The sequence below is a fragment of the Rhinoderma darwinii genome, chromosome 5 (genome assembly GCF_050947455.1).
Source record: "Rhinoderma darwinii isolate aRhiDar2 chromosome 5, aRhiDar2.hap1, whole genome shotgun sequence".
Taxonomy (NCBI): domain Eukaryota; kingdom Metazoa; phylum Chordata; class Amphibia; order Anura; family Rhinodermatidae; genus Rhinoderma; species Rhinoderma darwinii.
Genome location: NC_134691.1, coordinates 95,746,374 through 95,774,170, shown reverse-complemented (window position 1 = coordinate 95,774,170; position 27,797 = coordinate 95,746,374). Strand labels below are relative to the sequence as shown.

General features: G+C 41.1%; 1 protein-coding gene across 1 annotated transcript in view; it reads right to left on the bottom strand.

Moving 5' to 3' along the window:
* B4GALT6 (beta-1,4-galactosyltransferase 6) overlaps window positions 1–27,797 on the bottom strand; it is a 112,310-nt gene that overhangs the window by 37,563 nt on the left and 46,950 nt on the right. Inside the window, exons 3-5 of the mRNA XM_075826310.1 lie at window positions 26,328–26,441; window positions 24,434–24,555; window positions 5,019–5,135 (exon numbers count right to left, since the gene is read on the bottom strand). Of these exons, the coding sequence (XP_075682425.1) occupies window positions 5,019–5,135; window positions 24,434–24,555; window positions 26,328–26,441 (353 nt within the window). The remainder of the gene's footprint in view (window positions 1–5,018; window positions 5,136–24,433; window positions 24,556–26,327; window positions 26,442–27,797) is intronic.

The window sequence follows — 27,797 nt, the reverse complement described above, 5'->3', positions numbered from 1 at the left end:
TATATATATAAAAAAAAATAAAAAAATTTGTGTCGTTTTTAGGATTTTAGGTTTACTTTAGGGTTAGGACTTATAGGGCATATATATATATATATATATATATACATACACATCTATAAATATGTCTCAGCGTATGTACAGCGCGGAGCAAGCCTACGCCTTGCTATGTTCCGACACTTCTGAAAGCGAAACAGACACCGCTTCAGAATTTGTTCCAGACAGTGACAGTGACTATTCTAATTCCACCGCTGAACCCCATAGTCCTATGGTGGTGGATACGTCAGTCGCTGTAGAGGTGTCAAGTGCAGGGCCGAGTGTTGCAGTCCCTCCCGTGATGTGGGATCCTGCACTATCATTTTCCCCCCAAGTACCCCAATTTGAAGCGACCCCAGGAATTAGTGTCGACGTCCAAAATTTTACCCCCTATAATTTTTTTAATTTATTTATATGTGATACGGTCCTAGACTTGATAGTCCAGCAGACTAATCTGTATGCTAGGCAGTTTGTTCTACAAAAGCCTGCATCTATGTACTCCAGAATGTGGAGCCCCACAAGTGTCCCAGAAATAAAAAAATTTTTAGGCATTACCCTCAATATGGGTTTGGTTAAAAAACCCTCTGTCCGGTCCTACTGGACTTGTAGTGCTGTCCACGCTACCCCTGTATTTGCAGCAGTGATGTCCAGAAACCGCTATGAGGCCCTAATGCGATTCATGCATTTTACTGATAATTCCCAAGTCCCCCCAAGAAGTGACCCAGCTTATGATCGGCTTAATAAATTAAGGCCATTAATCACCCTTCTAAATGATTTATTTTTAAAGTTGTACACCCCTGACAAAAATTTGTCAGTAGATGAATCGCTCATGAGCTTCAAAGGGCGTCTTTCCTTTCGTCAATTCATCCCTTCCAAACGAGCCAGATATGGGGTGAAATTGTACAAAGTTTGCGAGAGCACAACGGGTTACACCTGCGGTTTCAAAATCTATGAAGGCAGGGACTGCCAAATTTATACCCCAGGCTGCCCAGAAACTATTGGCACCTCTGGCAAAATTGTGTGGAACCTAATGGAGCCATTTCTGCACAAGGGGTACCACGTCTATACAGACAATTTTTATACCAGCGTTGCCCTTTATAAAGCCCTCCATGCTGCAAATACAGGGGCCTGTGGGACAGTACGGAAGAACAGAGTGGGACTCCCACAACAGTTGGTGTCCAGGCGTTTGGGAAAGGGAACATCCATGGCCCTTGCAAGTCAGGAATTGCTTGCAGTGAAGTGGGCCGACAAGAAGGATGTCTACATGCTGTCCACCGTACACACGGACACCACTGTGGCAATTACGGAGAGGGGGGCTACCACTGCAAAGCAGAAACCTGTCTGTGTAACAGACTACAACAAATTTATGGGGGGTGTAGACCTTTCCGACCAGGTGCTTCAGCCTTACCTGGTGAAGCGCAAAAATAAGGCCTGGTACAAAAAGGTAGCAATCTACCTCATCCAGGTTGCTACCTATAACAGTTTTGTTATTTTCAAAAAAGCCCAAGGAACGCTCACTTTCCTTCAATTTCAGGAGAAGGTCATTGAGCATCTCCTTTTTGAGTCCACTATACCGGCACAATCCTGCGAATCTGAGGATGTGCGCAGGCTTTCAGAGCGCCACTTTTTACACCCTATTCCCTCCACTGAGACCCAAAAATATCCCCAAAAAAGGTGTCGGGTATGTAGCAGGCATGGCAGGAGGAGGGATACCCGCTTTTATTGCCCCATGTGTCCATCAAAACCAGCCCTTTGTAACTATCCCTGTTTCGAAACCTTTCACACGGTTGCAAATTACTAGAATTTAACACAAAAAAAAATAATGGGTTGGGGGCCTTTTTAGGGAGTCAATTTCTTTATATTTTCTTTTTAGTTCGTGGGCTTTCCAAGTAGGGATTATTTCTTGTGGGAGAGGTTGTAGAGCACATTTTTTTCAGACCGTGAAACTAATTTTACCCCTTATGATTTTTTTTATTTATTTGTGGGTGATCAAGTGCTGGAATTAATTGTCCAGTACAAAATCCCACATCCACAATTTTTTTATTTTGACTGTTCTTATGACTATGTCCTGCCACATACAGCTGTTACATTCCTAATTCTGTACCGTGATACGGGCATGATCTTTTTTTTTTATTTGGAGGATCTCTAATAATTGAGCTGTTCCTTATCAATACACCATGGGCTTTGTTACGGTTCTTCTGGAAATACTGACATCATTTTGGGGATTAGTGATCCTTTACTGTTCCTATAGATGGTTTTGGACACTGTCCTTTTATATATTCTGTAGGTGATTGGTTGTTTTGTGCACATAGCGGTTCCTACCTTGCCGGGCAGGGGCCTGTTCTGGTGTACCGCGTCACTTGGCACATTCGTCCCTCATAAGGATTGATGGAGCTAAAGAGACGTTGTACAACCAGTCACTGAAAAAAAAAAAGCTTGTCATGACAGCCCTGCAGGTGTTCTTCTATCTAGTGAACAGACTCGAGTTTGCAACATAGTTGGATACATTTTCCTCCATTTGTTTGAAGATATTGCCCGTCACTCCAGTACAGTTTATTTTTTCCTCTCTGACTGATTTTATATTAGGACAGAATTCTGTCCACAATGACATCATAATGGCACCAACTGCTTCTTCAGCAAGACATAGTCATAAGTACAGGCAAATACGTCTATAGCGACATGCATCCGATATGAATACACGGCTTCACTTCTACTCTGTGCCGCACAAATTTATTAATGTGGCGTATTTCTAACAAAATAACCTTCTACCACGTCTCCTCTATTTCATGTGGAAACGTAATAAAAGCTTGAAGAAAACATTATATACCCATAGTGTCTGAAATGATACCCATTATTTCCTCATTTAAAAAATTTTTGGTCCGCATGCCCACTACACCACTAGATGAATACCTTTAGGGGTTTAGTTTTTAAAATGGGGTCATTTCTGCGTGGTTTTTTTTTGTTCAGGCAGCTCAATGCCTCTAAATGCATGATATGGGGCCTAGAATTTATTCAATTGTGCCCTGAAAGCCAAAGGGTGCTCCCTCTCTTTTTGGCCCAGCCACAGGTCTAATAAGCAGATTATGGCAACAATGAGAGTATTTTTGAAAACAGGAGAAACAGGGTGATAGATTTTGGGGTGTGTTTCTTCATTTTCATGTTCGCTTTACAAAGAAATTGGTCTTCAAAGTGATACTTTTATATAAAAAGTGTTTTTTTTATTTTATTTCACCAGCTATGCATTAAATTTAGCAAAAAACTGTGGGGTCAAAATACTCACTACACCCCTAGATAAATACCTTAAGGGGTCTAGTTTTCTAAATGGGGTCGTTTATGGGGAGTTTCTATCGTTCTGGTAGTTCAAAACCTCTCCAAATGTACAGTGGGGCCTAAAACATTTTCAAGCAAAATATGAGTCCTGAAAGCCTCTGGGTGCTCCCTTCCTTTCAAGCCCTGCTGTGTGTCCAGGCAATGCATTAGAGTCACAATGGGGGCATTTTTGAAAACAGGAGAAACAGGGTGATAGATTTTGGGGTGTGTTTCTTCATTCTTATGGTCGCTTTACACAGAAATCGGTCTTCAAAGTGATACTTTTATTAAAAAAGTGAATTTTTATTTTTTTTCACCTGCTATGCATTAAATTTAGCAAAAAACTGTGGGGTCAAAATACTCACTACACCCCTAGATAAATACCTTAAGGGGTCTAGTTTTCTAAATGGGGTCGTTTATGGGGAGTTTCTATCGTTCTGGTAGTTCAAAACCTCTCCAAATGTACAGTGGGGCCTAAAACATTTTCAAGCAAAATAGGAGTCCTGAAAGCCTCCGGGTGCTCCCTTTCTTTCGGGCCCTGCTGTGTGTCCAGGCAACGCATTAGGGTCACAATGGGGGCATTTTTAAAAACAGGAGAAACAGGGTGATAGATTTTGGCGTGTGTTTCTTCATTCTTATAGTCGCTTTACACAGAAATCGGTCTTCAAAGTGATACTTTTATTACAAAAGTTAAATTATATTTTTTTATGCCTGCTTTGCATGAATTCTTACAAAAAAAACTGTGGGGTCAAAATACTTACAACACCCCTTAATAAATACCTTAAGGGGTCTAGTTTTCAAAATGGGGTCACTTGTGGGGGTTTCCACCATTCTGACACCTATGAGCCTATGAAAACCTGGCTTGGTGCAGGAAAACAAAATGTACTACAAAATTTATAAAATTATTACTTAACTTGTAAGTCCTCTAAATTGCTCAAAAATTATTTTTTTTTTTCAAAAGTGCTGCCAAAATAGAGTAAAGAGATGGAAATATATATTTAATAAAAAAAATTGTACAGTATGTGTGTACATATGTGACATATTGCAGTTAAAAATAGGGAAAAATGATAATTTTTACAAAATTTCTTCAATTTTTCTATTTTTTAAGTTATTTCCGCAAATCGTATCAGTCTACTTTTACCACTAAAATAAAGTACAACATGTGACGAAAAAACAATGTCAGAATTACTTGGATATTCAAAACTTTCACAGAGTTATTCTCTGATAAAGTCACACATACCAGATTTGACAAATTTGGCTTGGTCATTAAGGTCCAAACAAGCTTGGTCACTAAGGGGTTAAGATTTATCCCCCAAGCCTGCTGTATATAATATACCAACACTGCCCCCACACATTATAATTCCCCCATGTCTGCCCTCCACACAGTATATGGTCTCCCATAGTTACCCGCACGCTGTATAATGCCACACAGCTGCTCCCCCACAGTATAATGCCTTCATTGCTGACCTCATACAGCCCCAGTAGTGCCTAATAAAATACATACTCACCTAACCCCGTTCAAACGACGAGTAGAGGAGATCAGTCTGCTTCTCCGGTCTGTGTGGATCGGCGCAGACAGGAGCGATTACATGACTGTCTCGTACCTGTCTGCTTGTGTGTAATACACTGAAACCATAATCATCAATTAACTTAGAGAAAATTATCAAGCAGGTTACCTGTTCAATGACATAGAAGGAGAACTCCAAGCGCTGTCTCTGGAGCATTGGGATTAGATGCCTGAAGAAGATCGGCAGGTGTTCATGGCGATTTCGGAATGGAATGAGGATTGCCACCTGCAACGATTATAAAGGCATAAACATAAGAAGGCTACCTGCTGATCTACATTTACTATCCAGTATAAAACAAAAGCGAAAGAAAGAAAGAATAAATAAAATGTAAAAAAATTGCAACAATGATTTGGTTGGATTTTTGTTTGTTTTTCTGAATCTGCATATTTGTGCAGTTACCAAGCTAAGGCTTTGTTCAAATCTGCGCTCGGGCTCCGTTCCATAGGTTTCTGTTTCCATCACCATGGATTTCAATGGTGACGGATCCAGTGCCAATGGTTTCCGTTTGTCTCAGTTGTGCAAGGGTTCTGTCGTTTTGCCGAGACAAACTGAAACCATTGGCACCGGATCCGTCAATATTGAAATCAATGGTGATAGAAACGGAAACATATGGTTTCCGTTTGTGTCGGTCAGGGCTCCGTTCCGATGGGAAGCTCAGACGGAAAGTAGCCCGAGCGAAGATGTGAACGAAGCCTAACACTAAACAAAACAAGCAAGAAACAGAATGCAGAATATATATATGGAAACCAACGTTGCAGACATGCATACTTATATAACAGAGATTTTTTTATGAAATTTGGCCTGTAAACAAAACATCTAAATAAAAAATAAAAAAAGTTACTTCATGTTGTGGTCTCCAGTCATGTACATAGCGGATTTCAATTCTCAAAATTCTACTGGGTTCAGCTCATACAAGTTCTCTGATGGATGATGGATGGAAAGATGGATAGAGATAGAAACTTTGAGAAAGGCCCCAGTATAGTGGAATGAAACGTCACACATAGGATAATAAAGTCCACTAACTTGTCCGGAGCGCGCCTAGTTTTTTTATATTTATGGATATGGATATTTATGGATTGGAAGGACATGGAGTCCGAGTCTTGAGACTTGCACCCATGCAAGTGGCTTCAAACAGTGCTGATCTACTCTTCTCTTTTCGGAAATAGATATTAGAAGAAAAAATTGCAACAGTCCAAAAACGTGAAAAAATGCATTCCCCCGTGTAAATACAACATTTCATCCCCTTCAAGTGTCCTTGTGAGAGAGAGAAATTGTTGTATTTACATGGGTGAATAAAATACTTTGTAACTAAGTGACTATATAGTAATTTCGACCTGACCTTTGCCCCCAGGGTTGGGCACCTCTATGCCCGAAGATTAGTGGTTACTAGGAGCTGTAAATGTGACCAGGAAATGTGTATGGTTCTTAAAGAGGCTCTGTCACCAGATTATAAGTGCCCTATCTCCTACATAATCTGATCGGCGCTGGAATGTAGATAACAGCAGTGGTTTTTATTTTGAAAAACGATCATTTTTGAGAAAGTTATGAGCAATCTTAGATTTATGCTAATGAGTTTCTTAATGGACAACTGGGCGTGTTTTTACTTTTTACCAACTGGGTGTTGTACAGAGGAGTGTATGACGCTGACCAATCAGTGACCAATCCGTGTCATACACTTCTCATTGTTCCAGCCCAACTTCTTTCACTGCACAATCACACTTTAACAATGGGCTGGAACAATGAGAATTGTATGATGCTGATTGGTCACTGATTGGTCAGCGTCATACACTTCTCTCCACAACGCCCAGTTGGTAAAAAAATAGAAACACGCCCAGTTGTTTATTAATAAAATAATTAGCATAAATCTAAAATTGCTCAGAACTTGCTAAAAAATTATCATTTTTCAAAATAAAAAGCACTGCTGTTATCTACATTATAGCGCCGATCAGATTATGTAGGAGATAGGGCACTTATAATCTGGTGACAGAGCCTCTTTAAGGCCCTTTTACACTGGCCGATAAGCTGCCGATGCAGCAAGCACCGATCGAGACATTGTTGATCGGCGCTCGTTTGCTCCTGTCACACGGAGCTATGGATGGGGACGAGCAGTCGTTACTCCGATCACTCGTCCCCATACATTATCATCATGTCAGCATCGCGTCTCCCTATTTGCACAGGGAGATGTGCTGCCGACAACGATAATCTTTTACTTTTTTAAAACGATACGACCAGCAGATGATTGAGCATTTGCTCGTTCATCTGCTGATCTCTGCCCTGTTTACACAGGGCAATCATCGGCAATGAGCGTTATATGAACGCTCGCCTGCCGGATAACAGTCCTGTGTAAAACCCCCTTTGGACTCCGAACGCATTCCTTGCAAGGCCACATACAGGCTGGCACCCAGTTCTCCTTGGTACAGTTTACTTTTGGATACTTGCATTCTACACATGTGTTTGTGAAATTAAAAAAAAGATCATTGTAAAATTATGAAAAAAGTAGTTGAGGTTTCCTACCTAATTTTAGCTTTTACTGGAAACATATTTATGGAGTTCAGATGGGGGGGTGGGGGGGGGAATGGAGATGGCTCACTGAGCCCGCTCCATAGAACGAGCGTGTCGGCCCTAGGGGGACTAGTAAAAAAAAAAAAAGAAGTTAAGTAAAGAGAGATTAGATAGATGGATAGACTTTTCCTAATTTCCTCCAAGTCCATGTTGTAAATTAAACATAACTGGCATTGTCACGGCCGTAAAAGCCTAAACGAAGACTATATAACATTATATAGCCCACACGCTAAACGCCGTAGGAAGAACAAAAATTAAAAAAAAAAAAAAAACACTGAATTGCTGTTTTTTTTTTATCACTCCATCTCCCACAACAAAATGGAATAAAAAGTGATCAAAAAGTTTCTTGCACCCTAAAAAATGGTACCAACAGAAACTACAGCTCGCCCCACAAAAAATAAACCCTCATAGCGCTAAATTGACGGGGGGGGGGGGGGGGAGTTATGGCTCCTAGAATATGGTGCCAAAACAAAAATTTTATTTTCAACAATCAGTTTTTTACTTGTATTAGTAAAAAGAGATTTACAGCAAGGCAAGCGTAATCTCGCGAGATTACGCTGTAAACCGTCATTTAAAATAGGATTACGCTTGCCTTGCTGTAAATCTCACACAAACATTACCGAAGTGTCAGGATTCTGAATAGACATCGCGCCCAGGCTGGTAGCGATGTCTATTCACTGTCAGGACACTTGAGTAACACGTGTGTGTGTGTGTGTGTGTGTGTGTGTGTGTGTGTGTGTGTGTGTGTGTGTGTGTGTGATCTAGAAATATCACTATGTGAAGTGTAAATGAATGGAGAGAAGTGTATGACGCTGATTGGTCAGCGTCATACACTTCTCTTCACAACGGTCAAAAAGTAAAACACGCCCAGTTGTCCATTAAGAAAGTAATTAGCATAAAGCTAATATAGGTCATAACTCCGTCAAAAAATATCGTTTTTCTAAATAAATAAAAACACTGCTGTAATCTACATTACAGTGCCGATCAGATTATGTATAAGATAGGCCACTTATAATGTGGTGACAGAGCCTCTAAGTGAAAATCCAAAAAATGGCTGCGGCGGAAAGAGGTTAATATGGAATATTGTTTCAAAACATGAAAATCCAGAAACCGCCAGTACCGTTGTATGATGGATACCATCCGTGTCCGACGTAACCCATTGACTTAGCTTTAGAGGCTTATGTCACAGATCTAGGTTCACACAGATTTTTGCAAGCGGAATTTCTGCCTCAATTTTCTTTTTGGAAGTTTGAGGCAGATTTTGCTCTCCCTGCACGCCGATTTTCGCAGTGTTTTTCGCCCGTGGCTATTGAGCGCCGTGGGCATAAAACGCTGCAAAATACGCCTTCTCTGCCTCCCATGTGAATGGGAGGTCAGAGGCGTAAACACCGGAAAAGATAGGGCATGTCCCTTCTGTCTCCCGCGAGACGGTTTTTCCGCTCGCGGGAAAGTGACGCCTCCGCCTCCCATTGAAATCAATCAGTTTTCGGGCCGTTTTTGACGAGTTTTGCGACGCGGTTTCCGCGTCAAAAAACTCAGTGTGAACATAGCCTAAGGGAGCCTCCAATGCAGATGTGGTCCCAACAATCACACGCTGCACAGGATAAAAAGAAAATGCCCAGTTTTTACTAGTCAAAACCTCAATAATAATATTTATTAAACAAGAGCAGTAAAAGCCACAAAACACAGATCAGCATTTTAAATAATCCATTTTATGACCCTGACTGACATCAAATCAGATTAAAGCAAAGATGGATCAAATGCTTATACTAATACCTTCCATGGATTATTAGAGGAATATGACAGATAAACGATAAATTGTGTAAAGGCAATTTGTACTCAGGAAACGCACAGTGCAATTGCAAGCTTAAACAAGATCACTAAATCCAGCTATTTGTGATTCGTTGGCTCACGGACTTGGTCGGAGTTGAGAAATGTAGTCACTGGGTACCACACATACAGAACAGGATTTAATGACTGAACATAAGACATCAGCTCACATTTGCCACTACTTTTTACAGTCCACCTTTATACCGTAGAAGAGCGACACAGACAAAGGTTAGCTGAACCCGCCATTATCGGTATGATCGCCCGGCGATTTAATGTGTATGGGGGCCACTCGACTCTTCCCTGACAACAGATGTCGGGGCAAAGGAGGTTTGGGCACGTTGGATTTCCCACAGGAGAGGTCTAGCAGCAGCGGACACCCCTCTCCCCCATTTAAATAAACAGGCACGCTCGTCCGAGCCAAGAGTCAATGTTTATGGGGAACTCAGAAGTAATAATTGACGGCCGAACAAGCAACTTTTATACAGTTATGTCCATGGCCTATAGATGCGAAATGTAAAGCTGCGGCATCACTACAATCCAAACTACTTTATAACAGCCTGTGTCTGACTTGCCTTAGCCAAAATACAAGTTGCTGTTTTCAGGGCAAACGCAGGATTTTTGAAAGGCGAGTTTCCATGGATGTTGATGGCCACAACGGAGACAGCAAAATTAGAAGGCCTTTTCCAAATTTCTACATAAATGACATCATACACTTTTACATGGAGTAGTTTCGGGGTCAGTGATTGTAATCCTGTAATACTCCTAGTGGTATGCAGTGGTTTAGCGGATAATAGTCGATACCTCTGGTGGTCTAAGGTCAGAAAGGGTATAATATGATATACATTATACATGGTGATTATGTGTTAGTAACAACTAAAGCGCCATAGACAACCAGGAATATTAGTTAACACAATCATTTTATAGAAGATCACATGGTTTAGGAATGGTACGGACGTTAGGGGTGGTCTCGGGCAGGAAAGTGTACCTATAATAGAATTTTATTTAATAAATAGGTCCAGAATTCTTATAAAAGGTCATGGCTCTTTTTATTTAAAAAAAAAAATAAAATATTCCTTGTTCCCTTCTGTAACTTTATAAAATGCAGTTAATTCTAAGGGCTAGTTCACACAGAGTTTTTTTGCAGGAGGAAAATTCCTATTGCAAAATCTGCTCCCAGTGGTTTTTGCAGTGGTTTGACAAAAACGCGTCAAAACACACGTCGAGGCGTTTTTTTTCCATCTCCCACTAATTGAAATGGGGTTTTGGAGATCGGAAACTGTCTCAAGATAGGTCATGTCGCTTCTTTTTACCGCGAGGCGGTTTTTCCGCTCGCGTTAAAAAACCGCCTCCCATTGAACTCAATGGGAGGCATTTTCGGCCGTTTTTTGCAGACCGTTTTCCGCGCCAAAAAAACTCTGTGTGAACAGGGCCTAAGGCACCCCAACCATGTGCGGCCGAGGCTTGTAGGGAAATTCAAATATTATAAGTATAGGGAAGCGATGTTTGTACTTTGGCTAAATATACAATTACATCAGTCTTCAAAGGAATCATTGAATTCAGGAATGTAAAGAAATTACTTTGTGCAATAATTCATTGTGTCAATAAAGCAAACAAATTGGAGTAGTGTTATCAATGCATTTACGTCACTTTTCTGTTTTGACTGTTGCCAGTACTTTCTGTACTTCCTGCAGAATCATTTAACAAAAAGTCTAGTAGAAGACTTGCTGAAAAAAAATAGGGGTCTATCTCTATCCAGCCAAAGGGGCAGCTCTTCGTTTGCCAGGTCTCTAATTACAAAACCAAGCAGTGGAGGAAGGTTTAGCCGAGAGTTGCCTCTTAACCCAGCGGCAAAACACAGGATTTTTAAAGCGGGGATTCCAACTGCATACATTTAAAGAGGCTCTGTCACCACATTATAAGTGCCCTGTCTCCTATATAAGGAGATCGGCGCTATAATGTAGGTGACAGCAGTGCCTTTTATTTAAAAAAAACAATCTATTTTCACCACGTTAGGAGCGATTTTAGATTTATGCTAATGCATTTCTCAATGGACAACTGGGCGTGTTTTACTATTGACCAAGTGGGCGTTGTACAGAGGAGTGTATGACGCTGACCAATCAGCGTCATACACTTCTATCCATTCATTTAGGCAGCGCATAGGGATCCTTTTAGATCACTATGTGCTGTTTTATACTAACACATTAACGATACTCAAGTGTTTAGACAGTGAATAGACATTCCACGGGATGTCTATTCACAATCTCTGCACTTCGTTACGGTTTCTGTGGTAGTTACAGCAGAGGAAGCGTGATCTCGTTGTAACCGGTCATTTACAGCGTAATCTCGCGGGATTACGCTTGCTCTGCTGTAACTACCACAAAAACAGTAACGAAGTGCCGGGATTGTGAATAGACATCCCGTGGAATGTCTATTCACTGTCTAAACACTTCAGTATCGTTAATGTGTTAGTATAAGACAGCACATAGTGATCTAAAAAGGATCCCTATGCGCTGCCTAAATTAATGGAGAGGAGTGCAGGACGCTGATCGGTCAGCGTCATACACTCCTCTGTACAACACCCACTTGGTCAATAGTAAAACATGCCCAGTTGTCCATTGAGAAACTTATTAGCATAAATCTAAAATCACTAATAAAGTGGTGAAAATAGATTGTTTTATTAAATAAAAAGCATTACTGTCACCTACATTATAGCGCCGATCTCCTTATGTAGGAGATAGGGCACTTATAATGTGGTGACAGAGCCTCTTTGAACTAAGGTTAAAAAAATAAAACGCGTAATAAGCCTAAAACATACACGTTTACTGCAGCGAAATCACTACTCAGCGTAAAATCTAGAGGGTAGCAGGAGCAAGGCGAAAATAAGGGGGTAAAGTGTAAATAAACTTTTTAACAAACGTTTGACATTACTCTCCGGTTAAATTCTGAGTTGATACTGTTGTGGCTTCCATAGAAGGATTTTACGCCTTCGTCTAAAGACTTAATCACTTTCATGATCTCCACTGCTAAATTACTGATTCCTTTGCACTGGAGAAAGGAGGACCCACCTATGAGAGAGTTATGGTGGTCCAAAATGCACCAACTTCATAGACTGGAGGAGTTGGTTGGTTGGAACACTTTTTCAAGAAATAATTTTCTCTAGACATGGCAACCTTGGAGGGATTTTCAGGGTAAATAAATATTCATTATATTTTATGTTATTTTTACTTCCTATTAGGGATGCACGATGCATCGAAACTTCGATACTGTTTTGATACCGTGCACCCCCAAACGGTTCGATACCATTGTTTCATGTATTTCGATACTAAGCTGTGCGGCCGCAGAGCTTAGCATTGTAACACATGAATGTATGAGAGCGGGGCTGCAGCTGTGTAATACCGCCATTGCCCCGCTCCCGAGTCCTGACAAGAGCGCGCCGTCAGGATGAGGTGATGTGGCCAGCGCTGCACTAATGAGTAGCGGCACTGAAGACAGAACATGGCGGGCACCCTGCAAAACACCCCGATGTTCTGTTCTCAGTGCCTTCGCCGCAGCTCATTAGTGCAGCGCCGGCCGCATCTCCTCATGCTGATCGCGCGCGCACTTATGTCAGGAGCGGGGCAATGGCTGTATTACAAAGCCGCAACCCAGCTCTAACGGCGGAGATCAGAGAAACCTCTCGTCTCCGCCGCTATTCCCCTGAATGCTGCGATCGAAGCTGACCGCAGCATTCAAGGGAAAATGAGAAGGGGGCATGCCTGTGACGCGATCGAGGGCCATACCATATATGGGCAGACAGCCCAGGGAGCATTGAAGGACCCCAGGGCTGTCTTACCATATTTCCTGTTAGGGCATACTTCGGTATGTCCTAACAACTGCCTGTGTACTATCCGTTAATGTACTGGCACATATCAGATATATGCCAGTACATTAAAGTTTAAAAATAAAAGTAAAATCAAAAGTAATATTAAATAAAAAAAATTACACATACACCTCTTTTTACAATAAACATTAATATAAGTCTCAATACATAAAACATACACATTCAGTATTGGCGCGGCCGTAATAACCTGCACAACAATTTTTTTGCGTCATTTATGATGTGTACGCTGTAAAAACAAAAACAAAAAAAAACACCATCACACCTCGTGCTTTACATTAATAAGTGAATTTAACCTCCATGTGCCTCACATTAATAGTAATTAACCCCATCATGTACCTTACACATTAACCCATTATGACTAAGAAACATGATGGGGTTAATCACTATTAATGTGAGGCACATTCAAAATTCATCACACCTCGTGCCTCACATCACAAAATGGAAGAACTTTTTTTTATTTTTATTACTGTTGGCAAAGTATCGTTTTGGTATCGAAATCGCAATACTACACAAAGTATCGGTATCGAAGTCAAATTCTGGTATCGTGACATCGTGACATCCCTACTTCCTATACCACATTATCCTCTCCTCTCCCCCAGTCCAACTCCTTGTTACCTGCATTACCACTTATCAGAGACCTCCATGTGTATGTATGTATGTATATATGTATGTATGTATGTATATATATATATATAAATATATATATATGTATGCGTGTATAGGTGTGTTATGGGACTATGTAAAAAAACTGTTAGCTCCGTGTGTCAGACGCGTATGATGCGTGGCTGTGTGATTTTCGCGCAGCCGCCATAATTATGACACTCTGTTTGTATGTTTGTAAAAAGAAAAGCACGTGGTGCTTTTCTGTTTTTCATAGTTTGTACTGCTGTTGCACTAATCACGCTCGTCACACGGAAGTGCTTCCGTGTGTTGCGCGTGATTTTCACGCACCCATTGACTTCAATGGGTGCGTGATGCGCAAACAATGCACAAATATAGGACATGTCGTGAGTTTTACGCAGCGGACACATGCTGCGTGAAACTCACGGACAGTCTGCACGGCCCCATAGACTAACATAGGTCCGTGCGAGGCGCGTGAAAACCACATGCGTTGCACGGACGTATTACACGTTTGTCTAAATAAGCCCTTATATTTCCCCCTCACCACCTGAGAGGATGTATATGTTATTATTTGGATATATATCTGGCTTTAGGTCACGGATATCTTTTCATTTTTCTTTCTCATTTCTTTCTTTATTTAATTGTTTTCAGTTTCATTTATTTCTTTACCTTCTTCATTGTGGGACTGACTTGTTCAGCTTTATACACACAGACTTATTTTTATGGAGAGTTTCTTCTAATACTACCAACATCTCTGTAGTTATTTACTATACGAATCCTTCCATGCTGTGCCGGGGTCACTCACCTTAGAATTCAGAGATGTTCTTACTATTTTATATCTCTCCGACAGGTTTTCTCCTATATAAATCCCTGACTTTACTCTTCTATTTGATGCTTGAATATTATATGTTCACTGTATTGAGAACTTGTATCTCACAATTGCTTTATTACTTTTGTATTTCTCTATTGTTTTTACCTTTAGAATTTATGCCTTAATAGAAACAGAATTTATAAAACAAAAAAAACTTTTGACATGTTATAGTGACATGTCAGAAGATTTTATCAGTGGGGGTCTGAGCACGGAGACCCCCACCAATCGCTAAAATGAAGCAGAAGAAGCAGGTGAGCACTGTGCCGCTTAATTTATTAATGACAACTTGGAGCGGTGTACGGGCTCAACAGAAAGTTTATGAGTACGTACACCGCTCACTCGAGTTTGACAACAGCCGATCAAAAACTAAGCAGCACAGGGCTCCCCTGTGCGCTTTTGCCGCTTCATTTTAGCGATCGGTGGGGGTCCCAGTGCTCGGACCCCCAGTGATCAAAACTGACGTCACTGACAAGTCAAACGTTTTTTAAAAGTTTAGTTACCCTTTAAGTATTCGCCCTAGATGTCCCTAAGCTTGGCTCTACAAGGAAGCGGGGTATTTGCCACAAAAAAAGGCAGCCCCGCACAGAAACCTATCCCTGCAGCGGGCTTTAGCATACCCTATATAAGAGGAGAAATAGAAGTTTACTTTTTCTAGTAATACGGACACACAATTAATAGCTGTACAGGGCTGCAAAACACACAGGCTGTCAGTGCACAAAGTGCCTGCTGAAGCACCTGAAGATAATGGTCGCTTTATAGCGCCGCTCCGTGTACTTCTCCCGAGGCTTCCCTTTCTCCCCTCTTTGTGTGAAGCGTCACGGTCATGGCACCCAGCGTCTCCTTGGCAGTGCAGTTGCCATGGCAGCACAGAATCTTCACTGCCATGGCAACAGCAATGCAGAGAAGACGCTGGCAGACCACTCTGCACCCTCCGACCTGCTTGGTTGTGTGGCCAGGTACATCTGCCGCCACCAGGCCACTGCTTTCCCAGCCTTCTGGTTCTTACCGCCCCACACATCAGGGGAACGCTTCCCTCAACTCTTCCTTGGGTGGAGCAGCGCTGCCATGCCACTCAGCGTCTACTCGGTGGTGGCGTTCCCATGGCAGCGCAGACACTCTTCACCGCCAGGAGCAGTGAAGAGCATCCTTGATGCCTTGGCAACGGCACAGCAGAGACGACGAAGGGAGTCCCCCCTGCACCCTCAAGCCAGCGCAGCCCCGCAAATCGTCCGCCATCAGGCCACTGTGCCACAGATTTCCTGTCTCCTAATCCTTCCCACCCTACACATCGGGGGGAGGCTTCCCTCAACCCCTCCTTGTGTAAAGCGTCGCTGGCAGGGCACACTGTCCATGCCTTAGCAGCTTAGACGCTCTTCATCAAGGAACTGGGAGGGGGGCAACACCGCTCCAGGGAACTGGATGCCCCCCAAGTGTGCCCAAGGCCGCCATCAGGGCAGTACTAGTGGTACTGCCGTCAGAGGCCCGGCCACATGCATGAAAAAAAGGGGCCTGACTGGCAGCACCCCCATCCCCCCGCGCCACCCCCTTGCCGAGCTGCTATAACTTCTCCCTCTCCTGGCAGGCTGTCAAGAGAGGGAGAACAGTATAGTTTTAGCCTGGGGCTACACGGCGACTTTTGCCACGAGACAGCTTGCACAGCTAAAGATTACTATGTTCTGTAGCCTACATGGCAAGTAATGACAGTGAATGTGGTCGCAGTCATTTTATTTGCGATGTATGCTACTGGATAAAGCGATTTTTGGCCACGGGACCTGTATCGTGGCCAAAGTCTTCGTGTAGCTGCAGCCTAGAACTATACTATATAACAAGATAGATAAACATATAATTACCTATATAAATTGCAATTATTTTTTTTTGTGTGTTCGAAATAATAAATCTTTATTTGTATATCTACCTATCTCTTTATCTATATCTTTCCTATCAAATATATAGATGTATTGTACAGTTTTAGGCTGGGGCTACATAGCGACTTTCATTATAAGATCTGCCTTGCGCCCAGCGTTTAAGAAATGCGCACATATTCGGCATTGCTGAAGTCGGCAAAAAACATCACCTAAAATTATATATTCACATTATTTTTATTTCCCTTTTCCATTTTTTAAAAAGTTAAATATAGCCCTTATTTTTTTACACTACATGAAAGCCCAACATGTTCTGAGAAAAACAAGACCAAATACATGTAGGTTGGAAGAGTGGTAAGTTGACAAAATTTTTTTGCAGGCAGGCAAAATCAGCTTCGGGTTTTTTTTAAGTAGTTTTGTACCACACACACGTTTTGACACGTTTTTTCTCCACGTTTTATTCTTTACCTCTTACTTCAACAGACAAAAGAAAACACATGAGCCTTTTGCCAACAAACCGCCTCTGCGGTTTTTTCTGTCTATTGATTTCAATGGGGTTTTTCAGTCTGAATACGCCACAAGAAAGGTCATGTCGCTTTTTTTTTTTTTACCGCTAGCGGGCAATAAGCGCTCCGGAAAGCCTCTGACTCCCATTGAAATCACGAAACTGTGTGAACAGGGCCTTATAGAAGAACAATTTGCTTTCAAATTGGCACATGGCTAGAACTCTCCTATTTTCGGTGTTGATTTCGCACTGAAAATTCACTACAAATTACAATATAACTCACGTGAATGGGGTTTACCTTTTCTTGAAGGATAGAATAGCATAGTAGACTATGCATAGTCAGGATGTAGACTATGCTATCCCATCCTGAGAGATCTCTCTAAAAAAAAAAAAAAAACGTATACCGCTCTGGACAACACTATACAGTAATGTCAGGAGCTTGGCAATGAAAGAAGAAAAATGGTGTATTCAGCACTCTTGTAAAAAAATAAAAAATAAAAAAAAAAATTGGTTTTCTTTGGTCATTTTAAAAACAAAACAATTAAAATGATAACTCCAGGACCACGCTTACGTATTTCAAACCTTTAGGGCTCTCAATCATTGCTAAAATGACCAAATAATAAAAAAAAAAAATTGTTTTGTTTTTTACAAGAGTGCAGGATACACCATTTTTCTTCTTTCATTGCCTTGTATACCTGCTGTCGACTCAGGACTTCTCTTGGTATGAATGGTAAAGGTGCTCGGAGATATCCCGTGGCCTTGACAAACGTATGGACTAACGCAGGGGAAACGCGGTGAGCGAACCTCCGTATATTTTTTTCCAATGTCAGGAGCTTTCCAATGCTCGAGTCCCCAGACAGAACATCACAATTGCTCTGCCCTTGGACATTGGCCCCGAGGGAGCTCCTGACATCAATGTCCATGTATGGACATGAGGAACAGTGCTGAAATCCCTGGGCAGAGCTCTAGTAGAAGCTCCGGGGACTCCAGCCCAGGGTAAGCTACTAACAATACTGTCCATTTATGGGGCCATTCCACTGTATGCCATACAGTGGGATACGTTTTAGTTGAATTGAACAAAATCCGGGGCATTAACCGGTCATGTGTCTGACCCATGGTTTCCTTCACTTTAATTGACACAAGTACCAAAATCAGTTAACGCGCATAACGTACAAACGTGAGTGCACTACTTTCCGATGCCTAACCCTCGGTAATGGAGGGGGGTCCAGACTCTGATATATGGGGCCCAGAAATTCCTCTAACCAGTAGCCCAACTTCTTTCACCAAACTCATGGCTTAATGTGCAAGAATACTGGAAGGTTAAGAAGGAGTTAAAAACGAGAACAGATACATCCAAGGACACATTTAGGTCATCCTTTGGATTGCAGTTAAGGAAGATGAACAAAGAAAAAGGTGGATAACCATGGTAAATGTTACCAGTATTTGTGTCTTTATTTTCTATTTTAATCTGCTATATAAACAGTAATACTATTAACCCCTTAACGACCAAGGACGAAAATGTACGTCATGGTCGGCTGCTAGTTCCCGCACCATGACGTACATTTTCGTCCGCATTTCAAACTGTCACTCTGTGTAAACACAGAGTGACAGACCCGCGCTGACAGCTGTCCCCGACAGCTGAGACATCAGTCTTGCCGGACAGCGGACCATCGCCGCTGATTTCGGCAGTTAACCCCTTAAGTGCGGCGACGGATTGCCGTCGCCGCATTTAAGTGGTTTGAAGCACATCAGCAGCCCCCACGAAGTGATCGTGGGGGCTACCGATGCTTGTCACGGCAATCGGAGGTCAGATAATGACCTCCGGGTTGCCATGCACGGAAGCCTCGGAGGAACAGCCTCCGGCCGTTCCTCCTCTGCTTCCTGTCAGTGTGACAGTCACGTCACAATGACAGTTGGAGTACATTACACTACGTGTGTAGTGTAATGTACTCTAGCAGCGATCAAAGCTGCAAGACTAAGTGTCCCCTAGTGGGACAAGTTAAAAAAGTAAAAAAAAGTAATAAAAATGTTTTAAAAAAAGTGTAAAAATAAAAGTTATAAGTTCTATAAACACTAAATGCTTTTTTTCCTATAATAAGACTTTTATTATAGAAAAAAAATGAACACGTTAAAAAAGTACACATATCTGGTATCACCGCGTTCGTAACGAACCCAACTATAAAACTATAATGTTATTTCTCCCGCACGATGAACACCCCAAAAAAAATCAATAAAAAACGACGACAATCGCAATTTTTTGGGTCACCACCGCTCCCTAAATAAAGAATAAAAAGTGATCAAAAAGTCGCATGTACCCGAAAATAGTACCAATAAAAACTTCTATCCGTCCCGCAAAAAACAAGCCCTTACACAGCTTTTTTGACTAAAAAATTAAAAAATTATGGCTCTCAGAATATGGTGACACAGAAATTTTTTTTTTTATAAATAAGTCATTTTATTGCGCAAACGCTAAAAAAAAATAACCAAACCTATATACATATGGTATCGCCGTAATCGTACCAACCCGCAGAATAAATTAAAAATGTCATTTATTGCGTACGGTGAGCGCCGCAAAAAAAAAACTAAAAAAACGGTGTCAGAATTCCTGTTTTTTGCTCAGGATTGCAAAACAATTGAATAAAAAGTGATCAAAAAAAAAATCGCATGTACCCCAAAATGGTACCAATGAAAACTGCAGCTCCTCCCGCAACAAATAAGCCTTCACACCACTCTATTGATGGAAAAATAAAAAAGTTATGGCTCTTGGAAAGCGGGGAGTGAAAATCTAAAATATGAAAGCAAAAAATGGATCAGTCCTGAAAAGGTTAATTCATTTCTAATGAAAAAAACGTATGACAACATGTGGGGTATTTCCGTACTCGGGAGAAATTGCTTTATAAAAAAATGGTTGTTTTTTTCCTCCTTTATCCCTTGTGAAAATGAGAAAATTCAACATTTTAGTGGAAAAAATTTTGATATTAATTTTCGCGCCCTAATACTAATAAACTCTGCAAAAGACCCGTGGGGTCTAAATGCTCACTATACCCCTAGAAAAATTCCTTGAAGGTTTTTCCAAAATGGGTTCACTTTTCGGGGGTTTCCACTGTTTTGGTCCCTCCAGTGCATTGCAAATGCGACATGGCTCCGAAAACCATTCCAGCAAAATCATAAATCCAAATGGCGCTCCTTCCATTCTGAGCCCTGCTGTGGGTCCAAACAGCAGTTTATTACCACATATGGGGTATTGTCGTAATCGGGAGACAATGCTTTACAAATGTTGGGGTGCATTTTCTTCGTTATTCCTTGTAAATAATAAACATTTCTATGTTGTTTCAGAAAAAAAGTACATTTTAATTCTTACAGACTAATTTCAATATATTTAGCGAAAAACCTGTGTGGTCAAAATGCTAACTATACCCCTAGATAAATACCTTAAGGGGTCTAGTTTTCGAAATGGGGTCGTTTATGGGGAGTTTCTATCATTCTGGCAGCTCAAAGCTTCTCCAAATGTACAGTGGGGCCTAAAACATTTTCAAGCAAAATATGAGTCCTGAAAGCCTCCGGGTGTTCCCTTCCTTTGGGGCCCTGCCGTGTGTCCAGGCAGCGCATTAGGGCCACAATGTGGGTATTTTTGAAAACAGGAGAAAGAGGGTGATAGATTTTGGGGTGTGTTTCTTCATTTTCATGGTCGCTTTACAAAGAAATCGGTCTTCAAACAAATACTTTTATGAAAAAAGTTAAATTATAATTTTTTTCACCTGCTATGCATTAAATTTAGCAAAGAACTGTGGGGTCAAAATAATTACTATACCCCTAAATAAATACCTTATGGGGTCTAGTTTTCTAAATGGGGTCGTTTATTGGGAGTTTCTATCGTTTTGGCAGCTCAAAGCCTCTCCAAATGTACAGTGGGGCCTAAAACATTTTCAAGCAAAATATGAGTCTTGAAAGCCTCCGGGTGCTCCCTTCATTTTGGGTCCTGCCGTGTGTCCAGGCAGCGCATTAGGGCCACAATGTTGGTATTTTTGAAAACAGGAGAAACAGGGTGATAGATTTTGTGGTGTGTTTCTTCATTCTCATGGTCGCTTTACAAAGAAATTGGTTTTCAAACTGATACTTTTATGAAAAAAGTGAAATTTTTTTTTTTTTTCACCTGCTATGTATTCAATTTAGCAAAAAACTGTGGGGTCAAAATACTTACTATACCCTTAGGTAAATACCTTAAGGGGTCTAGTTTTCTAAATGGGGTCATTTGTGGGGGTTTCCATCACTCTGAGACCTATGAGCCTCTGAAAACCTGGCTTGGTGCCGGAAAACAAAATGTAGTTCAAAATTTATAAAATTATTATTTAATTTGTAAGTCCTCTAAATTGCTGAAAATTTATTTTATTTTTTCAAAAGTGCTGCCAAAATGGAGTAAAGAGATAGAAATATATATTTAATTAAAAAAATTGTACAGTATGTGTGTACATATGTGACATATTGCAGTTAAAAATAGGGGAAAATGGTAATTTTTACAAAATTTCTTCAATTTTTCAATTTTTTAATTAATTTCCGCAAATCGTATCAGTCTACTTTTACCACTAAAATAAAGTACAACATGTGACGAAAAAACAATGTCAGAATTACTTGGATATTCAAAACTTTCACAGAGTTATTCTCTGATAAAGTCAGACATACCAGATTTGACAAATCTGGCTTGGTCATTAAGGTACAAACATGCCCGGTCATTAAGGGGTTAAGAAACAAGAGAAAGGGAGACTGTGCTGTGCACATAGCTGGAACATGCAGGTCTAAAATGAATAAACAACGCCTGATCAATCAGAAGACTGTCACCTTTACCAGAAAATCTCTGATCATACCGGTAACATTTAGATAAACAGCATTATTTAAAAAAGATATTTCTAGCTAATTTGACAGGATTAATAAATTATATATATATATATATATATATATATCACATAAACACAAAAGTTTGAACAGCACATTCCAACAAAACGAGTATACAGGTGCAAGAACGCCTGTGGCTGGAAATATATACAGCACACAAGAAAATGGTGACAGCAGACTGCAGACACTAATGCCACCTAAGCCACTAAATATAAATAAATATGCATTACTGCTAAATCTACTTACAATAGGGAGGCTCTTAGCGCACATTTTGATCAAATTGTGTGAGCCCACCTGCCACGACAAGGCGACCTCTATGAGGTGGGAATCTACACTGCACATACACCCAGAACTGGGACTAAGCCTACATATACTTGGGGATGGTAGGAATCAGCATTCAACTAATTAAAATCACCCAGGGCAGAATGGGAGGAGTGCAAGATCAAAAATATCAAATATATAAAAAGTTGTACGATGAGCAGTTTATAAGAAAACTGGCAGAAAAGGGACTACAAAAAAAAAAAAAAAAGGTTGCTTGGCCCCAAAATCTGTCAAAATATATAATTTCCAACTTTGAAGGACAAGTACGTTAAATAAAATGATCACATGAACTTAGATGTGATCATTATTAGCTCGATACTATGTGTCAGAAACACCCAGGACCAGCTTTAAGCCGAGCAGTCAGTCCAGCTGACCTGAGTAAATCGCCATTGACGACAAGATACAGCTTCTATGTATAAAGGACACATAGAAGCTGTATCTTAAAAAGGAAAAACAAAAAAATTTTAAGTCAAATGTTCATTTGCTTATAATTAACAAAAATATGTTTAAATTCAAAGGCGTACATAGACTTTAAATAAAGGACGTTTTAAAAGGGGTTGTCCGGGCACGGACGAATCGATAACCTAGCCACCGGACGTCCATGCTGGATGCAGATGGCTCCGGGTCAGAATAACTGCCGTGCTGCAGCACATCCAGTATGCAGCTTACGGAGCCATCGTCTCTGAACTCTGCATACCCTATGTATAACATCCAGCGCCGCTAATCGGTGCAGGGTCCAGGTGTCGGACCCCCACCGATCATATACTGATGACCTAGACTGTGGATAGGTCATCAGTTGTCAGTGCCTGACAACCCCTTTAATACCATTCAATGAAAATCTATCAGTGCTTTCTGAACTTCCTATAGAACAAAAAAATTTTGGGGGATTGGATGAATAGCGTAGTAGACTATGGTATTCATCCTGTCAAAACGACGGAACCCTTGAACAACGGAGCCAAACAAACCATTGGCACCAGATACGTCGCCATTGAAATCAATGGTGAAGGAAATGGAAACCTATGGTTTCAGTTTGTGTCAGTGGAAAGCTCTGACAGAACGGAGCCCTGATGTAGATGTGAACATAGAATTAAATATATGTTACATATCTAAGGCTATCAATTGTTGGAGTACACACAATATTGTCTACCAAATCACTTTAATTAATTAGTGTCAATGTAAAGTGAGAAAGCACTAGACAATTATTGATACATTTCTATCATTAGTCAGTTCATGCAGATATACTGAACGAACCAAACCAATAACAAATATATCCCTAATGGGAAAAAGACTCAGTGAGAAATAACTCATGATACACTCCTATATTGCAGTGTATTATGCCTGTCAGTGCACCGATGACAGACATCCTATTAGGCCTGAATAGGTGTACTAAGATGGCAGATCTAGGGCCTTAGTTAGGCCCCTGGCTGCCATGAAAACCCATCGGCACCCCAAGATGGCATCGCAGGAGAATGGATGTGCAGGAGGGAACCCCCTCCCTCTGTCTAACCACTTCGATGCTGCAATTGCCATTGACCACAGCATCCAAGTGGTAAACTGGTGGGACACTGGTCGTTACAGCTGTACGTTCATGGTTAGTTACACCCGGCACCAGCTGGTGATGGTCACAGCCATGACGTAATAGTATGTCAATCCACAGGAACGACTCACTCGCCATGACGTACGATTACATCATGGGGGAAAGGTGGTAATAAAAACCAATGCAAGAGAAAAGCAGAGATATTGCCCATAGTAATCAACCAGGACCTCGACAGTAAACTAGGAAAAGGACATGTTCAGATACTATGGGCTAGACCTCCAAGGTGTCCTGGCTCCTTCCCTGCACTTTATTAGAACTTGTTTTGTCACTCTTCTACATACTGTATATAGAGATTTAGTAATATATTACCTGTACATGAGAAGTATGCTCCTGCACACACATTTATACTGCTAAACATGAACCACTCTAATCAATATGCTTAGCATATTTTCCGTCATAAAGCGAAATGGCTGCGTACTAATGACCCTTGTGTAGGTGGGCATTTTGACAAGATACATTTCATTTTTCATGCTGCACTATAATTTGCTTATCTGCGGCGGTTTGTGTGGTTGCCAGTTGGAATGACGCCTTCTGGCTGCTTTGATAAGCAGTTATAAAGTCACCATATTTATACGTTATCTTACCTTCCAGCGAGGGGTGCAGTCTGTAGGTTTCCAGTGCCCTCCTGGCCCAATATCAAACTCAGAAAATTGCTGGTGAATTTCTTCTAATGTGATCTCACTCATATTAATATCAACAGGTCCACCTGAAGTTAAAGACAATTCCAATGAATAGTACATCATTCCTGCAGTTTTAACTTGTATTCAGTTTTTTTGTGTCCTTGAAGAGTTAGGTTCTCTTTAGGTGAGGCAAATGCGAGCCTAGGCTTGAAAAGTAGTCAATTGCATATATACTTCTAGGACAATACTTTTAATGTTAAGCGTCTAAAACCCCAAGGAAAAAGAATTGAAAAGGGTTTGAGTACTAGAACAGCCCAGCAACCAGCAGAATGAAGGGACGAGTGAACGAGGCTTTAATACAGAAGGAGAGCTTCCTTTCCACCATTCATTGACAAAACGAAATGCGCTCATTCTTTTCATAAAGAATGTGATTGGTATATTTAGGTTCAGTACTGTACAGACACTACATCTGCTGAAGAACCTCTTCTTACAGAAAGTAGGCGCACTACACGCATTTCGATGAGTGGTTTGGCGCAGAAAAAAAAAGAACCTCTAACATAAGCAATCTGTGCACAACTCATCTTTGTATAATTATCAGGGGCAGACATCAGAATGTGATGTTTATATAGGAATTATTTACAGGGATGTCCATGAAAAAATCCCATTGACTTGTATTATATACATATTTAGCAGCTCTATTAAGGGGCTTTACTTTAAGACTTTGGGGTATTTAAAATATAATGCTCCTTTAAGAACAGAAGAAATGAAACCAGACGTGGACAAAATGACACAAAATCCAGGATCTAAGAGGTCAATAGAGGCCGACAGGTTCTTCTAAGAGTCTGTCTGGTGTTACGGAGCCATTTTACATAAGATTAGAGCAGGGATGGACAAAATACTGTAGACATTAGGAGCCAGCTAGATCCTGTTGGACTTTTTTTTTTCGTGGCCAGCAATTTCATAAAGCCCCATTTTCACATGACTTTGTGGACTCTTATTTGTGCTAATCCAACAAAATATTATGCCATGTTTTCCAAAGCACGTGGCAGATGGACATTCAATGAGCTCTTCAGCTGGACATGCAAAGTTTCATATGTCAGTCAAGTGTGTCCATCAGGCCCAGCATTACACTTCTACGTAGCGTAATGAGTAGAAGCTCTTAATATCACACAAGGAGATTTTCCAACAAATCACATTCTTGAAAACTTGGATCCTTCCCTTTTCTTATAGAAAAGTAATTTTAGGGACTCTGCGGTGCCTTGGAGGGGTTTCCTCTGATTGGTAGATTTCTCATTAACCATAGATGCCAAGCTTAACAAAGCTTACTTGTTGGCTAACTGGTTCCTGAGATTGTTTTAGTATAGCCTTTGAGAAATTAATTCTTAAAGAAGCACTCTACTTTTTTCTTTTTTTGCCCCCTGTATTTGTACATTGGTGTTTCAGTGGGGTGCCGTTTGCAGAAGAACTTACCGATCCCTGTATTATGAAGTTTGTGTGTCTGGCACTGCCCACGTGATCTTCACTCTGACCTGTCTGTGCTCACTAGTAAACCGGAACTCAGCCTCTCAATGCATTCCCATTGCGTCTCGTTCTGGCTCTTATAGGAATGCAATGGGAGCCTGAGTCCGGGTTACTGAAAAGAACAGGGATATCAGACAGGTCAGAGTGAAGATCACGTGTGCAGCGCCAGATCTGAAAACTACATGATGCAGGGATCGGTATGTTTTTATGCACACAGCACCCCCACTGAAACACCAATGTACAAAAAAGGGGCAAAAAAAAGAAAGAGTGGAGGAGTGCGTCTTTAAGCTGTATACAGTTACAATGCATAGTTAAGACAGAGCATTCTAATACATACGCATAAAAGGCAGTTTTTCTGGGCACGGAAGGTGTGGAGCGATTGTAAAGTTTTCCGGCAGATACATGGTTGACTGTGCAGTGAAATCTGTAGAGTTTGTACCATCTGGATAATCTGCAAGGGGGAAAAAATATATATATTTTACATTTAGGTTTAAAACTCTGCTGAATCTTTGTAGAAAACAGTTAAAATAACCAAGATAGATAGCGTACAATAAAATAAACGTAAAATGTAATGGCCTTTTCACATGAGCTGCCTTTCCGTTCCGCAAAACATGAGAGATGTATATTATACAGCACACAGATCGGAAACAAGAGCCAGGATCGCAGGGTGAAGAACCAAGGTCCCCCAGCTGCCAACCATTGGGCTAGAGCATTAGGAAGGGGGGCAGAAAGAACATGCTTAGGGAGGGAACACCCACTAATCTCATAACGTGCAGCTTCACATGCAAAAACGTCAAGAAAAAAAAAAAAAAATGACATTTGTGCAGAAATCAGCCAGCAGAATGGTGGAATTTTAATTTCGCAAGATGCATAAATACATACAATATATGTACAAAAGTATTGGGACTCATACAGGAGCTTTTTGGACATCCCATTCTAACTCCATAGCCATTAATATGGAGTTGGTCCCCCTATGCAGCTAAAACAGCTTCCACTCTTCTCAGAAGACTTTCTATACAATTTTGCAGTGTGTCTGCGGTAATTTTTGCTCATTTATCCAGAAGAGAATTTGGTGAGGTCAGACACTGCTGTTAGATGAGACGACCTGGCTCACAATTTCTTCTAGTTCATCCCAAATATGTTCGATGGGGTTGAGGTCAGGGCTCTGTGCGGGCCACTCATGTTCTCTTACATAAACCTCATCAAACCATGCCTTTATGGACCTTGCTTTGTGTACCGGGTGCAGTCATGCTGGAAAAGGGCCTTCCCAAAACTGTTCCTACAAAGTTGCAATACTAGATACTATGTCAGCATTTTTTTTTAAAAAAGGCTAGATGCTTATTTATTGACAAATGGAATTGAGGGATTTAATTAAATCAAGCAACGAACGACGGGTAATTTATTTTCAACCTATGTAACTAAAAGGTGGAAGCATACAATTATCTAAAATGTCCCGGTATGCTGAAGAATTAATACTTCCCTTCACTGGAACGAAGGTGGCCTAGGCCAATTCCTGAACAACCACCCCATAACATTAACCCTACACCACTAAACTTTACAGTTGGCACATTGCAGTCAGGCTGGTAACGTTCTCCTGGCATTCACCAAACCCAGACTCATCCATCAGACTGCCAGATAGAGAAGCGCCATTCATCGCTACACAAGACACGTTTGCACTGCTCCAGAGTCCAGTGGTGGCGTGCTTTACACCACTCCATCCAATGCTTGGCATTGTGCTTGAAGAAGTACGGCTGGCATGCTGCTGCTCAGCCATGGAAACCCATGCCATGAAGCTCCGGGGCACAGT